Here is an 18277-nt window from a genome sequence, read left to right as displayed (position 1 = left end):
ATATCAGGGAAGAAGTCAGAAGGTATTATATGCTAAAAAGGGAGAGTGGATGTGACAGTTGATAATATTAGGTTTTGGTTATGGAAAAAACAGGCAGGTAGTATAGACACATTTTCTTTTCTGTTCTGTATTTTTTCTTTACTTTTCAAATGTGCATTTTTATTGGCATTCGTGAAGACATTCTGATTGTTCTGCTGTTCTAAGAAATATATGGAAGATTTTTGAATGTGTTGCAAATGATAAATTGCCAGTTCCTCAGTAAATGGCATGGAATCTTTTATATATATCATGGCACAGTGAGGAATGCAGAACCCTCCTTATGCTGCTCTGCAGTGTCAGTAATGGAAAAGGAATTTATGCACCCGGTGTGGAAATAGAACCCACAGTTTTTGGATCTTCCAATATCAACAATAAATGTGATACCTTTTGAGGCACTGACAATGGTGAGCTTCATTAGCAACTTCTAGATAAATAATATATACATATTATTTTCTATGCACTTCAGACAAAACAATAGCTACATAGATTTCTTGGCATTTCTACTGAAGATCATCAGCCTTATTTATAATTTTTTCTATCATAATCCTTAAGACCTACTCAGTGGATAACCTTCCTTTGCCATATTGGCTCATTCATTCCCCTTTGGGCAAGAGCCAGGTATTTCCTGGAAAACATAACACCCTATTGCCCATTCATTACTTCATAGGTTCATAGGTGATACTAGGCTAGTGACCACAAGGGCCTTTTAAGCTAGCCATGCCTTCCAAATCTCTGACGAGTTCTGATATCCTTGATAAGTACTATAAGTACTGTCACCTGGGAAAGGTAGAGGAGCCAGTGGGCCAATCAAGTGGAAGGGGGCATAAAAAACTCCATCATGTATTTCAACTTTTATCTTTCTCTTTGTCATTTATAACCATATTCCATCAATATCTACTACTGAACTCTCACAAGATTTCACAATGAAAGTAGTTGCAAGTATTTATTTTATTTATTTATTTATTTTATTTTACATTTGTTGACCGGGACTGTCTGACTGAGCTGAAGAGCCCTTTTTCAGCGGAGGCCCGGGGAGAAAAGCTCCAGGATATTAAACAATTTTCATTATAAATTAGCATTAAACAGCAATGTTACAGGATTATTACAAGGCATTAAGTAGCAATACAATGTTATACAGTGTCAATAATCAGGAGTGTAGCATAACTATTTCAAGATGTATAAAAAGAATTATGTCATTAAGATGAGTATAGTTTTTGGGGTAAGTGGTTAAAAAAACAGTTTTATCATGATGTAGTTGCATGAAGGCAAGACAATTACAATAGAATGTATCTCTGAGGCCATTTGCTTAATAGAATTTAGAAGACAGTAGAAAGAGTAGTCAAGGAAGATTAGAGAGAGCTAGTGAGAAGAGTGAGTTATGGGCAGAAAGTAGATTAAGGTATGAGAAGTAGGGGATGTTAAGGAGGGAGAGTGCAGTGGCAGGACCAGTGACTTTTAAAGTGCTCTTTGGTGGCTGTCTTAAATTGTTTCGGATGTGTAAGGGTCCTGATTTCTAGTGGGAGCCTATTCCAGGCAATAGTGGGGTGATAGCTGTACATGCTGCGTCCAAATTTAGACTTGGGTTTGTATATTTGTAGTAGGTCTTAGTTAGAGCTTCGGAGAGGTCTGGAGGGAGAATAATGGGAGATGAGAGGGGATAGTGCTGGGCAGTAGGAAGGCTGGTATAGGATAGAATGGATGATCTGGAACTGAGAGAGAAGAAGCTGGTGGGGTAATTCAAGCCAGTTTAGGTGTCTTAGAGAGAGACCGTGATGGGATTTGTAGGTTTGCTGGGCAGCAAATCTAGCAACCTTGTTGTAGGTAGATTCAAGTTTGGTCAGGAGTGCTGAGTTAAGATTTGTGAGAATTTAAGAATTGTACATTAGACTGGGCAGAAGGTAGGTGAGCGAGAGTATTCTTGGCTTCAGAGGCAAGGAATTTCTTGTTACGGTAAAGGAGCCCTAGTTTTGAATGTGTCTTTTTGATATAGTTATTAACATCCAAGTCAAATTTAAGCTAATCATTGATGGTTACGCCTAGAGCTAAGTATTTGCATTAAACATGCAAGTCAGCTTCTCCTCTAGGACTGCACATTAGAAATGGTTATAAAATATCCTATATGTAAACCTCATTATTATGAACACAGTCCTACTCTACTGTGTTGCCAGAAGTTGCACATCTGTGCAGTAACCAGGAAGAAAAAAGACAGAAGAGGAGTTGAAGTACAAGTCCTTGTTTCACCTAGGTAAGGACTTCAGTGTATGGGTCTGTGACACCCTTGAACTTTTTCTATATTGAGATGCTATTCTTTGTCATAGTTCATGGGTTTTCTGATTGGCAGTTGCATGCATTTCAAATATATTTAATGATGGTTGAATAGCAAGGTGTTCTCTTCTACTGAGTCTTTATGGATTTCTCCATAGCAAACATGCTGCTGCACTCAGATAACCAAAATAAAATTTTTCAGAAGCAACCCTGTTCTTCTTGACCACTTTTGTCACAGCTGACACTTTCACCTCCAACTTCTAATCACACCAGAACAATTGTATGGCAAAGGACATGTCTATCTGCTTCAAATGCAGTGGGAAATGAAACATTAGCCCCTCTTGGTGGAGCTCTCGTTAATAAATTGTACAGTAAAAAGAAGAAACTGTTTAGATCTATAATAAGATTCCTTCACTACACCATAAAGTAACTCTCTGACAGATTAGCAAGAACCTCAATTGTCCCTAAAGTGTAAAACTGAATATGAAGACAGGGTTTTTACTTCCAATAATAAAATCTTCAGCTATATTAGGAAACCCATAAGTAATACCAATAATGCTCTGGGATTATTTATAACAGGACCATGAATTCTAATCCTGAGTCAAAAAACAATATCACAGCATTGAAATTTAGCCCCAGATTCACACTGTAGTTCTTCCTATTCCTCAAACATATTCCCACCAAAATTACCATTTATCAAGTTCTGCTGGCCCTTTCCAAAACCAATAATACTATGTCTGCAGATCCTGATAAAGTACTGGGCAAATTCCTTATTAGCAGCAAATGCAGCCTATCCAAGCCTTTCTCTGCAAGATGTCCCTGATGCCTGGAAAACCGTTAGTGATGCCATTGCATATGGGCGGTCTCACCACTGACCCAGGCAAGTATAGACCTATATTAACCTCACAAGAATCATATATAAAATTATCATAAGTTATCCTATTTGACTTCATTAACTTAAACATAGCTAATCTCTTAACCATAAGCCCTAATTAAACTTGTTTTATAAAAAGCATATCCAATCTCCTAAACAAGATTCATTTCTTCAAAAAGGTTATCAACACTATGGACAGTGACTATCGCATACATTCCTTCCATCCTTATCTGGCCAAAGGTTCACAGGTTAATGGGCAAATACTAGTCTATCAGTTTGGAGATTATTACAAGCCTCACCAATGACCACACGTGAAAAGCAAGCCATGTACCTTGCATTTATGATGTAAAGGCCATAACTGTTATATGTCTATAGGTAAGCAGTAAGCCAGCTGCCTTGTGGGCCATTTTAAGCTTAGCTAATTTCCCATGGTGAGAATTAAACCTTGTACTTCTTGTCTGTGAGGTAAACATCTTAACCATTATGCCAACCTTTCCCCCTAACACTGCACTTGGTGGTTATAGGAAAGGATTTGATACAATCCTCTACACAGGCATTACTAATAAGCGAACACAAGTTAACATAAACCCTTGTTTTGTCTACTGGATAGCCGATTGGTTATCAGGAACTCCTCTGAATGCAAGAACGTTACCATTTTCATTCCACAGATGGCAAATTGGAGAATCTTGGGTACTCTCTTTTTGATATCCAGCCCCAAGTTCAAGGCCTACAGCTGAATTTGCTGACAATTACAAATCAGAAGTAGTAATCAGCTCTACAGTTGGCAATCATATACTCCAACAATGGTTTTACTGTGTCAGCTCCTGGTGTATGACCTACAGTCTCAGAGAAAATGGCAACACAAAATCATTTGATCACCATGTCTCCACTATAATTCGGCAATCACTCTTTCTAACACTCTGCCAACTGAGCTATTTCAGCTCACAGCTTAAACCAGGTCTCAAGCACATGTCCCTGTTCTTCTGAGTCCAGAGCGAAGCCATTATACCAAGTCAGCAAAAAATAAATCCAGTCACATAGGGTGGAAATAGAATCCATAGCCTTCTGACCTTCCAGCACCAAAGGTAAGTATGTTACCTTTGAACTTCTGGCATGGCAGGTCTTAAATGTATAGGCTCCTACAATGGCTAGGAATTGAACCCAGGAGAGCTACTTGGAAGGTAGGTATGGTTACTGTGGCACCACCAGTGCAACTTTTATCCCAGATAATCCCAAAGGCATTTACTCTACAACCGAAAAAGACATAGACTCCTTCTACTCATCCATTATCAGACCCATCACTGAGCATACTACACCTCCAGCATGAACCTCTCTATGCATCCCGCCTAACTCAAAAGGCCCCCCAAAGATTCTTAACCAAGAAAGTCATAGGAAATCAATCTCTCAGCTACCCAGGTAGAATATTTTCCTTCTCCATTTACTGAATTCGAACAGACTTCTTTGTCGTTACCTATTCATAGCCCTTCATTCATGAAAGATCTTGCCATATTTGATCACCTTTAGTTTTGTAAAGACCGTGACTCATCAAGTACCAACACCATGGACCTTACTTTCTATCAGCAAACTAATGCAAGTCAGTAGTGGGACAGGCTCCTAGTACAACACATCCCCCACCTTTGGAATAAGCTTCCTGCATGCCCAAAGTAATACCCTAGCCACTTTCAAGGTCAGTTTCAATGACTGGATGGACTTTTAAAAAATTCATCCCTGTGATAGCTCTCCATGATAAGGCAGTTCTCACAAGTGAAGCAGATTAACTCACGTACATGGTACCGTGTCTTATTTGGCTTGGCTCCAAAATAATCTTCATGTCCACCTACTAACCTATGACCTCAAGAACCTATCTTACTGTTTTTTTCATTGTACTGTACATTTGTTAGAGTCAGTGACTCAACATATGATCATAGGATCATATGATCATAGGAGGTTACTAGGCTATCGACCTGGAGCTCATTTTAAGCCTAGCCATTTCATCCCAATGTAATACCATAGATACTCTAGTCAATACCCAGGTTTGTATTTAGTAATGATTGCCCATGTCCAGGAGGATTGTGAACACTATCCTTGGTAAGACGTTACGGTGCCCCATCCACTTCTCCAGGTTCCTTTTGAACAGTGTCATAGAGGTGTTGTGCTTCACATGAATTGGCAGCTTATTCCAATGACATGGCAGTTGCTGGGAGACAAATATGTCCCTCGAGCATGACCTATTCAAGTCACAGGGCCATATTTAGGTCCCTGGAACAGGCAGCTCTAGTCCTGTTTGATTTATGGATGTGCGGCAAATTCATTAGGTTTGGGTCAGAGATTGCTCTATAAGCCAGGCATAAGTCGCCCCTAAGAAGTCTATACAATACTGAGTATAGTGACAGGGACTTTAGTTGGTCTTTATAAGGCATGTGCTGGAGTCTCTTGATCTTCTTAGTTAGAAACCTCTGAAGTCTCTCCAATTGATGCAGGTGCTTTGTACAGTACATGCAGAAAGGGGTGTTATGCTCAATCTTGGCCTGATTAGTGATGAATATAAAAGGGATTATAACCCCCTTTGCTCTAGAGGTGATGCCTTTGCTAATCAAGTGTGCTACATAGAAAGCCTTCCTTACTACAGTAGACACATGGTGGTCAAAGTTAAGGTCTCTGTCTACTTGTGATCCCAGATCTCTTAACACTTCATAGGTACACAGGGTATTGTTGTTAATTTGATAGTGTGTGAAGGGACATGTTTTTTACTGAAGAGAATGATTGATGCATTTCTTTGCATTCTGTTTGAGACCATGACTAAGACACCAGTCGTTGGTCTGCATAAGACCCTCTTGAAGTACATTGACATCATTTGGGGATTCAATAATTGCACCCAGTTTGCAGTCATCCACATATTTGGTCAGCCACAGCCCCTTAGTTTTGGCCTGAACTTCTGAGAAGTATATACCAAACAGTAGGGAGCCCAGCGCTGACCCCTGTGGCACCCTGCTAGTGACATGTCTGCCAGTTGATGTGGATTCACCCACTTTGGCAGTGTGTAACCGGTTTGTGAGCCAGTTGGCAACCCGTCTTACAACAAAGGGGTTTACATTCCGTTTCCTAGATTTATCAGTAATGCCTAAGTGTGGAATTGTGTCAAAGGCCTTTGCCAAGTCGAGGTATGTTGTTTGCACAGATTTGCCCTTGTTAATGATCCTAATCACATATTCAAAGAAATCCACCAGGTTTAACAGGCAGGATCTGCCCTTGACAAAGCCAAATTGGGTCAGATCCAGGGTCTGGAGGTCACCTATGTCTTTATTTACGAGGTCCATAATGATATGTTCCATGGCTTTACAGATAAGGCTCATTAGACTTATGGGTCTATAATTCCCTGGGTCTGTTACTAAGCCACTTTTGTGGAGGGGAATAACTATTGCTTTTCTCCATTCTGCAGGAGCAAAGCCTCTGGCTAGGGTGTGACTGAATAGGGTACTTAATGGTGATGCTAGTTCATGTTTTAGTTTGTTTAGAAGACAGCCTGAGATGCTGTTTGGTCTCATAGAGGCTGTGCTTTTTGCCTTAGACAAGGCTTTAATGACCTACTCTTTGGATATGTAGGGTAGGGGGGAGTTGGGGGCATGGTCTGTGATAAGTTTGAAGGGGATAAGGGAGTGAAACTTTCACCAAATCTGTCTGCTAGCAGGTTTTCTATCACTGCGGGATCAGTGTGTGTCATTCTGTTAATCACTAATTTGGCATGTGGTTGGGTCCTACATTCTAGGCTATATATGTAGCTGTAAAAGGCCATATGGTTATTCTTGGCTGTGATTGCTAAGTTTTTCTCAAAGTTATCCCTATAGGAGTTGACATGTTGTCTTATTTGCCTGTTGAGGCTGAGAAGGGTGCTTTTCCATTGTTCAGGCCTCACCTTAGTTTTCTTAGACAGCAGCGTTTTGCATTTGTTGTAAAGTTTGTTGATGCTGGATGTCCACCAGGGCAGCTTGTTTTACTTGGGGCTCTGGCTTTGATTCTCTCTGGAGCAGCTGAGTCTATACACTTGTACAAGTGATTGTACAGGGCTTTAGTGTAAGCTTTTCTGTATTTACCACTTTCAGCTGGGGGTGGGGCTTGGGATGCATTTATACCTTCCCCTAGGAGGGTATAGTTTGCTTTGGTGAAGTTTTTTAGTCTGCCTTCACCCTTTGTGAGTTGTGGTGTTAGTGCAATTCAAAGGCAACTGACTTGTGGTCAGATTTAACTAATTAGGGTCTGACAGTTGCAGTTTGCAGTGGTGCATCTGTTTGTCATGTTAATGAGGACCAGATCTAGTATGTTTGTTCCTCTTGTTGGGGTTTGAACAATTTGTCCAGGGCATTTGAGTTAACAAAGTCAAGGAACATTTGTGCTAGTCAGTTAAAGTAGGTTTCCCAGTTTATGGTGGGATGATTGAAATCCCCCATGACCAGAGTGGCAATATTTGGACTGACTCCAGTTTGGTCAAGTAGGCCTCATGTGCATCATAAGGGGGATCTATAACTAGCTATGACTTGAATAGGGATCTTACCCACAGTAATCTGAACTTGGAGTAACTCCATGAAGTTGTCCAGTCTATCTAGTCAGGAGGTGAATTTATCACTAATATAGATAGAAGCACTGGCTTCTTTGGTTCTCACATGTTCATTTTGCAGTCAGAAGGTGTGAAAGGCATTGTATCCTTGCAAGGCAGATGTACTGTCCGAGGTCTTGAACCAGATTGCTGTGACTGCACAGATATCTACATCTTCCAGTGATATAAGTGCTTCCAGGGTGTGCATTTTTTGGTTTATGCTCCTGGCATTTAGCAGCATAACCCTTATTTTGCTGTGGTTGGCAATTTTCATGTCGGCAATTTTGTTTTTGTGACCTTGCCTAAAAAAGGCAGTATGGAAGAGGCAAGAGCCTTTGCCGAAAATCAAAAACCTAGTGGGACCAGATGCAAACTGTCTCTGATAAAGCAGTGAAGTTTGTCAACCATGTCATCCCAGGCTGACAGAAACTGGATCCCCTTTGAACGACACCAAAAATTAAGGCAATTATTGAAATTGATCATTTTTTGTTTATACTGTGTCATCATTCTAGGTGATGGTAATATACTGCTTAAGGCTATGGACATGCCTGCCTAGGACACATACCCAGAGAGCTCAATTACATCTGTCTTCATATAGTCCAGTGAGGTATGTCTCAGGTCATTCACTCTGCCAAGAGACCTATGTGCATGCATGGTCTGACAAATCCTGGCACCAGCCAGACAGCTGACCATGACTTTCTTGTTATCTAATCGGGTCAGTGGGACATCCATGTGTCTCACTATGGAGTCTCCAATAACAAGAACGTTTGTTTTTTGAGTGTTACAACTTAAAGGCTTGGTAGGTGCTACACTGGTGTTGCTATGTGCCTTGGCTGCTGTGGGAACTGTTTTAGTTGTAGCAGTCTTGTGTTTTGGAAGTCTCTGGTGTTTCTGTAAGTTTTTCTGAGAGAACCTCTGCGTATGTTGATTTATGTGTTGAATGTGTACTATGTGTATGAGTAGTGGTACTATGTGCATGAGTAGTGGTGGGTGAGTTGACAACCTCTTCTGTTTCAAGTGCAAGAGAGCAGGGATTCAAGATTTGTCATGTAGCTACATCTCTAGCATTCTGTACTAGAGTGAGTTATTAGTAGAGGGTTATCAGTGTACATGAGGCAGTTGCTACACTGCCTCAGGAAACCCAAGTCAACAAGGCTGGCAGGAGAAACAAGTGTAGTCCAACTGTCCATAATGCTAGGTTTGAAGAATTATCACAAAGGGGGTGCTTTCAGGACTGATCTAAGAGGTGCTCTGTAGATGGATATTTCTGACAGGGTTTTTGGCCAGTGGTTTAATAGGTCACAGCTCACTAGCAATACTTCTTAGACTAGAGATATACTAAAGATGAGGACTACACTAATGTACTACAGCTGTAGCTAAGGGTAAATTGTCAGAATTATCTGTCCAGCTATGGAGCACAATTGTGCAGCAATGACTGGTGCTGTGCAATGGGCAAGCCAGAAAAAAACTGTTCAAACGTGGGGCTTAAATACCAGAAGCTAAAAACTATAAAAAATATTTTAAAAAATCAAAAGAACCAATGAGGATGCTTACTGTAAGCCCTAGGCAATCACCCTTCACCAGACAGGTGACAATCAGCACACTTCTCTCACAAGGGTGTAGAAGGGCCTCTTCCAATCAAAGATGGCTTGGAAATTGTGCTCAGAATACAACAGCCATTACAAACAGACCCAGATGCTGCAAACCTGTATCTGGACTATGCTACAGCTACTAGCTACACTAATTCAGGTGAGAAACACTAAAAAATATTTTAGGCATCAGAAAAACAGCAGTGGGACACTAAAAAATGTTTTAAGCAGCAGAAAACCAGCAAAGAGACACTAAAGAATTTTTAAACAGCAAACAAATCAGTTGTTTAAAACACTGCTTGGGGAGAAAATAGAAAAAGCAGAACAAACACAAATACATGTGAGAGATGCAACTATATAGCCAAACTGGAGGCTGAACTCTCTCAACTCAGGGCTGACATGACCAGACAGGAGGAGATGGCAACCACACACACAACAATCCCAGTCCCACATAGACCTACCACAACTGCAAACCAAACACATAAAAACACAAAGACATACTCGGAGGCTCTAATAAAAAACTTACCAAAACAACAGAGGCTCCCAAAGCAGACATCCAAAAATCCACCACCTCAAAACAAAACACATGCAACACATACTTCAATAAATCAGTGTGTCGACCAATCGCAGCCCTTAAGGCCAAACACCTTGCCTGATACACTAGTAATAGGTGACTCCATAGTCAGACACACTGATGTCCCACTGACCAGGCTGAACAAGGAGAAGGTGACTGTGAGCTGTCTATCGGGAGCTAGGATCCGCCACATAACACACGCACTCAGGTCACTCCAAAGCAAGTACAAATATGACTCCATCATTGTCCATGCTGGTGTGAATGACCTGAGACATACCTCCCTGGACTACATGAAAAGAGACATAGAGGAGCTCTCCGATTATGTAGCCCAGGCTGGTATGACCCTGACCCTGAGCAGCATCTTGCCCTCACCAAGAATGATACCACAATATAAAGACAAGATGATCAGCTTTAACAATTGGCTCAAGTACTGGTGTCATTCTAAGGGGATCCAATGTCTGTCTGCCTGGGATGATATGTTGGACAAGCCACGCTGCTTCGCAAGGGATGGCTTACACCTGTCACCACTAGGCTTCCGGATATTGGCTAAGGCTCTTGCCACCCCCATAGTGTCTTTTTTAGGCAAGGTTCAAAAGACAAACCCACCTCCTTAGAAAACAAAAATGGAAAAAAACTAAGGGTAATGCTGCTCAACGCCAGAAGTCTAAATCTCAAGATGCAGGCACTTGATGCACTCCTCAGCATGGAGAACATCGACGTCTGTGCAGTAACTGAAACCTGGTTCACGGCTCCTGAGAGCACCCCAGCACTACCAGGCTATACCTCATATCATGCTTTTCGGCCCCAAAACCCAGGCCGAACCACAAAGGGAGGGGGAGTGTCCATATTCATAAAGGACACCCACACCTCCAGGTTAGTAGCAACACATGAAGCATCAAAAACCATACAGGTGCAACTAACCATAGGCAAAACTGCTATACAACTGGTAGCATGTTACAGACCACCCTCCCAATCTCAAGAACCCCACTCAGCCTTCCTGAAGACATTGGAGGATATGAATGTATCACAAAATACCATCATACTGGGAGACTTCAACTACCCAAACATAGATTGGGTACATTATTCTAGCCCTAATACCCTAGCCCAAAGGTTCCTGGAATTCATAAATTCAAATGCACTGAAACAACTAGTCACCTCTCCCACTAGGGGAGATAATATACTAGACCTGATCATCACAAACATGGGGACAAAATGCTCCACACCGGAAGTATACCCCTCATTAGTGAGATCTGACCACAAACTAATCACCCTGGATATACATATCCCACCTCCACCCCCAGCACAAAAGACCACAGTGAAAAACTTCTCAAAAGCAGACTTCACTTTTCTTAAGACTGAGATGGTATCCTTTAAGCCCACTGTGCCAGTGGATACCACATCCCACAATGCCGAATCCTTCACAAATGCTTTCTATGGACATCTCCAAGAATGCATGGATCATGCAATCCCAAACAAATCCAAGTCCCTCGCCACCAAATGTAAGCGTCCTGTCTGGTGGACCTCAGCCATAAACAAATTGTATAACAAAAGAAGGAAGCTACTGCATGTCAGAGCGAAATCCCATGAAGGGAAGACATCTCTGATCAACATTAGCAGAAAACTACGTTCTCTCATAAAAACATCCAAGGCAAACTTTGAGAGAAAAATCGCTAAGGACACTAAAGATAACCACAAAGCCTTCTTCAGCTATGTTAGAAAGCTGGACGGAAACCCTCAGATATGCTCAGAGTTGGTTCACAACAACAAAAAATACACTGAACCCACAGATATTGCTAACATTCTGGCTGACAGGTTCAGTGCAAATTTCTCACCTCCTTCACCCCCAAAAGAAGAAATACTTATCCCAGCTGAATGTAATCTCCCTGTCATCTCAGATGTCCAAGTAAGAACTGCCCTAAACAAAGCAAAAAACACAGCATCAATGGGACCTGATGGTATCCTGGGGTGCGTGTTATGTGAACTCCAAGAGGAGCTAAACCCACACATAAAAATGCTATTTAACCTTAGCCTTACTTCAGGATATGTACCTGAACACTGGCGTACAGCAACAGTGGTCCCACTCCACAAGGGGGGGTGCCTCTACAGACCCTGGAAACTACCACCCCATAAGCTTAACTAGCCTGGTCTGCAAAGCTATGGAAAGAATCGTTATGGAACTCATAAACAGAGACATAGGGGACCTACAGACACTTGACCCCACCCAGTTCGGCTTTGTAAAGGGCAGATTCTGCCTTTTAAACCTGGTTGACTTTTTCGAAACAGTCACTAGAGCCATTGATGAGGGCAAAGCAGTCCATACAGCATACCTGGACTTGGCTAAGGCCTTCGACACAATACCCCACTCAGGCATCATAGATAAGCTAAACAGCTTAAAAGTAAACCCTTATGTCACTAGATGGGTTGCAAACTGGCTAAAGGACAGAACCCATAAAGTTAAAATCGCTGGAGCAATGTCAGACTCAAAGCAAGTCACAAGTGGTGTCCCACGGGGATCTGTCCTGGGACCCCTCTTGTTCGGCATTTATTTCTCAGATGTTAAAGCAAACATGGGAGGGCTGTGGCTGACAAAGTTCACAGATGGCTGCAAACTAGGCAGCATAGTGGATACACCAGCAGACACACACATCCTACAAAAAGGCCTCACTGAAACAGACAACTGGTGCCGTAGTCACGGCCTTAAACTAAATGCCAAAAAATGTATAGTCATCCCTTTTGGAAAAAACAAAGTACCCACAAATTATTACATAGACAGCAACCCACTGAGTACGGAAAAAGTAATCAGAGACCTAGGGACCCAAGTAGACAGCGACCTCTCATTTGACACCCACGTTGCCAAAGTGGTTAGAAAAACATTCTACCTTGCACACCTCATCATGAAGGGATTCACATCCAGATCCAAGGATGTCATTGTAACCCTATATTCCTCCCTCATCAGACCCATGATTGAGTACAATGCCCCATTTGGTATGTACCTCACCCGGCACTTGCAACAGCTGGAGAGACCACAAAAGTACCTCACCAAAAGGATCAAGGGTCTCCAACATATGTCTTATTCTGCCAGACTAAAGAAACTTCAGCTCTATTCAGTAGCATACCGCCTGCTCAGAGGTGATCTCTGCCTGACGTACAAGGCCATGTCCAATCAGGATCTGATGGACATGCTCCACCTTAAAAAATCCAAATCCATCAGGACCACGAGAGCTAAAGACTTAAACCTCGGCACAAGTATGAATAGGACATGCTGGAGGGATAGATTCATAACCCAGAGGCTTCCCATGCTTTGGAACAGGATCCCAGTTCGTATTAGGCAGAGCCCCTCACTGACTCTCTTCAAGAGAAATCTTGATGAGTGGATGGGAGATCGTAAGTTTACCCCAGGGGTCACATCTGTGTCACTGCTAGACAGGGACACAGTAAACTAATTCTATTATATAAGGGGACCTTCTTTGCGTCACTACTAGAGAGAGGCACAGTATTCTAGATTTATTTTGTACATTTTTGTACCATTTCATGGGGTGGCAAAAGTCACATCACTATGGCTAGGCTTACAAATGCCCCAGGGTAGATAGCCTAGTACTATACTATGAAACTATGAAAGAGTCAGACACTGGCAAAACAATCTATTTTTAAAAGAAAGACAAAAAGTTAAATCACGTTGTAGTGGAAGACCAGTTTTTGCACATACTTAATTCTGTTTTTTTTTTTTTCCAAATGAAATTCTATCACAGGACAACTGACATAAGACCACTCTGGATTTGAGACCTTTTTACATACCTAAAGATAGACTAATGCAGTATGTTATGAAATGGGCTATGCTATTCAGCTCCAGAAAGAGATTTTTTGAGAGGCTGTTAGGCATTCTCAAGTCTTCATCAGCTTGTCTCTGAAGTGACACAATGTGTATCTGTTGTGGATACAATTTTGCCTCAAGCAATGTCCCTTACACAAGATACCATTCCCCACTCAGGAATCATAGAAAAACTCACTAATCTTTACATCAACCTCTATATCACTAGGTGGGTTGCAAACTGGCTCACAGATAGAATCCACAGTGTGAAAGTAGCTGACTCCAAGTCAGACTGCCGATTAGTCATGAGTGGAGTCCCACAGGGTTCGGTCCTGGGTCCTCTCCTGTTTGGTATCTACTTCTCTGAAGTCCAGGCCAACACGAAGGGACTCTGGCTGACAAAGTTTGCAGACGATTGCAAGTTGGGAGATATTATTAACTCCCCAAGTGATGTTGACATCCTACAGAATGGCCTCACTGTGACCAACAACTGGTGCCAGATCAATGGCCTTAAGCTCAATGCCAAAAAATGTGCCATCATCGCCTTTGGGAAAAACCCAGTTCCCATGAATTACCACATTGATGGTAGTCCACTGAAAACAGAAGACGTTATAAGAGATCTGGGAACATAGGCTGACAGCAACCTCTCTTTTGATCACCACATTGCCACTGTGGTCAGAAAGTCTTTCTATGTGGCACATCTCATTACTAAGGGTTTTGCATCCAGGAAGAAAGAGGTCATTGTCTCACTCTACTCTTTCCTCATTAGGCCAGTCATCGAGTACAATGCCCCATTTGGCATGTACCTCACTAGGCACCTGCAACAACTGGAGAGGCTACAAAAGTACCTCACAAAGAGGATCATAGGCTTTAATCACTTGTCCTATATGGACAGACTCAAAAAAATTCCAACTATTCTCTGTTTCATATCGCCTACTTAGAGGCGACTTCTGCTTGACTTACAAAGCCATGTCTGATCCAGCTCTGTAAGAAATGCTACATCTAAAGAAATCCCAATCCCTCTGCACCACACACTCCAGAGACCACAACCTCATTACCACGATTAACAGAACATGCTGGAGGGACAGGTTCATAACCCAGAGACTGCCCATGCTATGAAAGGGACTTCCCATACATGTCAAGCAGAACTCCTTGCTGACCCTCTTCAAGACAAATCTTAATGAGGAGATGAGAAACAGAAAATTCTCCCCCGGGATAACACCAGTGTCTCTACTCGACCTGGCACTATGCCAGGGTAATCCTATGGCTAGGCTTGTAAAGGCCCCAGGGCCATTAGCCTAGTACACACCTATGAACCTATGAAAACCCCAGCCAGGGAAGTTACTTTTACTTAGTATCATAATGAATTCTGATCCTCCACAGCTGTTGTAGCAAAGCCTCACATCTTCTTTCTGCTGAAGTCTAAAAGGAGCAGGCACTGTGATATCAAACCTTCATACAGAGTATAGCAGAATAAGGCAGAAGGTAAGTTTAAGTAAATCTGTAGAAGGAACTAGGGATCTTACACATTTAAAAGTGCAAAATGACAAAAAATCCAGAAAATAATTGCAGTTAGTCATTTTTAGCTGGGTTTCAAGCAATATTTTCTGGATATATTTTGGTTATTTTGGCTTTAATCTAATTTCTAACCTACTTTGTTTTAAATTTACAGATTCTTCCGCTTTTTAACAAATTGAATCCAGAGGCTTCAGCTGCACCATGTTGTATCCCCCATGAACTGGAGGACCTGCCTATCGTTTACTATCTTGGTCGGACTGCTAAGGTGGAGCAGTTGCCAAATATGGTGGTAAAATCTTGCAAATGCAGATAAATTCAATCTGGACTTCCAAGAAGGCAAAAAGGAGTAAATGAATATTTCAAAAGGTTACAGTCTTTTTGGCAGACATGTCGGGTACAGTTTTTCTTGCTGGCATCACTCTACCATCATTATTATCCTGTTTTCTCTGGGTAATGTCAGATATGCCTTCTTGAAGGACTGGCAAAATAATCAGAACAATGGTAAAAGCACACTTTAAAGACAGACACTGGACTCCAGATTTCAGCTGTTTGTCCTTTCAAGGAAATGTCCAGCATTTTGGATTTGCACCTAGGTGGTTCTTAACAGCATGAAATTGTAAGTGACAGATACCTGAGAGCCAGTTCTCCAACCGTGGAACAAAGCCATGACAGATAGTAAACAATACATATGGAATAGAAATTTACAGCCTTTTCCAATATGAGAATCTAGTCAAGACATAGATTGGAGTCTGTTAATATTATTTCTGAATGATAACTATGTCACAGTTACTAACTTCACTTCAAGGATGAGAATAGTATATTGAACCCAGGCTGGATCACAATGATTTTGTTTATAGAATAAGGATAGTATGTTTTAAAAGAAATTAATATCAACTGATTTTACATGCTCTTGGTGGATGATTAGAAATAATTTTAAATGTGCATAGTTTTAAGAATGTTTCATGTCATCCCATCAGTTGGTAGTATGTTTGCCATTTAATATATTTCTTGAAGAAATGAAGTGTAAATGTTCCACAACTGTTCATGACTTTTCAGTTTTGTTTTTTTTTTTTTTGTTTTTTTTTGTTCTTTGTTGTCTTTTGTCATTTTTGTCTCCTAAGAGCTCCATTTTTTCTTATCAGAAGATTCTGAAGCAAATCCTTTAATGTAACTAGAAAATGTAAAAATTACAGTATAAAGAAAGCAGGAAGAAAAAAAACAACATAGCAAACTAAAAAGAGTAACAGCTTCAATTGCCATTCTTAATATTACTATAAACAGTAGGAAATTACCAATATTATTATCTGAATGAAGAAGGACTGTACTGGAAATCCAGCAGCTGAAGTTTCAGATCTAAGCAGCAATGTATTGTGTGTGTGTGTGTGTGTGTGTGTGTGTGTGTGTGTGTGTGTGTGTGTGTGTGTGTGTGTGTGTGTGTGTGAGACTGCACACCCGAGTATGTTTGAGTGAAAAAGTAACAAAGTTGCTTCTCAAGGACCACAGTTTAGTTTATACATCATCGTTTGCCTTACAGAACCAGAGCAACACACAAAATACTCACAAATTAATCAAAAAGTACCACAACACCAAAAAAATGTGCTGAGGCATTTATGCCATAACCATGACTTTTTTAACCAATTACTTGATTTCCCAGATTCCAGATGAAATAATTCCATAGTAACACATCTGATATGGAAAATGAAAGAGTAATAAATTAATTTCCTTCTTAGATATGTAAGAAGGAAAGAAATTGTATTAAAAAGTGAGGATTGGTGAGACCTCCTCCACCAAGAGACTGGTCACCAGTGGAGTATTCCTTAGTGCATGGTCCACTCCTATTTGGCATCTACTTCTCAGTTGCTAGGGCAAACATTAAAGGCCTATAGCTAAAAAAGTTCACAGATGACTATAAATTGGGAGCTATTATAGATTCACCCCAAGACACAAACATCCTGCAATGACTTGTGCCAAAGCCATGGCCCAAAACTCAAAGGCAAAAAATGCATCATAATGCCTTTTGGGAAACTGTCAATGCAAGTTAATTGCCTCATCAATAAAATGCCCCAAAGAGTTGCTCTAGTAGTAAGGGATCTAAAAATATACATAGATAGCAATCTGGCCTTTGACCAACATGTAGCTAAGATATTAAGAAAATCATTCATGTTGTCCAACCTATTGGTAAAAGTATGGCTTCTAGGTCCAAGGAGGTTGTACTACCACTCTAGTCAGCTCTCAGTAGACCTATCATTGAGTATAATAACCATTTTGGTACGTATCTAACCAGATACTTACAACAGCTGGAACGCCCTCAAACTTTTCTCACCAGCATAATTCAGAGCTTGAATACCCTGTCCTTCATTGATCATTTAAAGGCTCTGTCTCTGTATTCAGTCTCCTACAGGCTGCTGAAAAGGGATCTTTGCCTGGCTTACAGGTATTCATCAGACCCAGCCCTGATGGATTTCTTGCACATGTGCAAAACAAAGAGCACTACAAGCACTAGGCCCAGGGATCTGAACTTCAATTATGACATAAACAGAAATTGCTGGAGAAACAGATATGTGTCTCAAAGGATCCCCACATTATGGATTATGCTCCCCATCCATGTAACACAGAGTTCATCCCGACTTTAGTCTAACAAAATCTTGATAATTGGATGGGAAATCATAAATTTACCCCAGTCTGGACCACATGTCCCTTATGGACACAGGCTGTCAAACAGAAAAGTATTATTCTAACTAACAACCCCCCCCACAAATCCTTATCTACTTGCCTACTAACCTCCCTCCATATGATAACTTGGGACCCAATTGGGTTGGGGTGCATGGCTAGGCTTGTAAAGGCCCTAATGGTCATTACCCAAGTAACAATCTATGAACGTATGAAAACAAACTGCCTTTGGTATAGTTCAAAGAACCAAGTATACTGCACAAGCCCACAATCTACAATCTACTCAGAACCTGTAAATGCCAAATTAGTAATACACTTTTAACATTTTCATCCAGTAATCAGGCATATT

At 41.2% G+C, this 18277-nt stretch overlaps 1 protein-coding gene across 1 annotated transcript in view; it reads left to right on the top strand.

The window, feature by feature from the left end:
* LOC122805523 (transforming growth factor beta-2 proprotein-like) overlaps positions 1-16957 on the top strand; it is a 239398-nt gene extending 222441 nt beyond the window's left edge. The window contains exon 7 of the mRNA XM_044075725.1: positions 15413-16957. Coding sequence (XP_043931660.1) covers positions 15413-15571 — 159 coding nt within the window. The 3' untranslated portion in view covers positions 15572-16957. The remainder of the gene's footprint in view (positions 1-15412) is intronic.
* Positions 16958-18277: the final 1320 nt, after the last annotated feature.

The sequence above is a fragment of the Protopterus annectens genome, chromosome 6.part1, assembly GCF_019279795.1.
Source record: "Protopterus annectens isolate FY-2018-M chromosome 6.part1, PAN1.0, whole genome shotgun sequence".
In the NCBI taxonomy this organism is placed as follows: Eukaryota; Metazoa; Chordata; order Ceratodontiformes; family Protopteridae; genus Protopterus; species Protopterus annectens.
The sequence above is the reverse complement of the archived record's forward strand: the minus strand, read 5'-3'. Positions and strand labels throughout refer to the sequence as shown.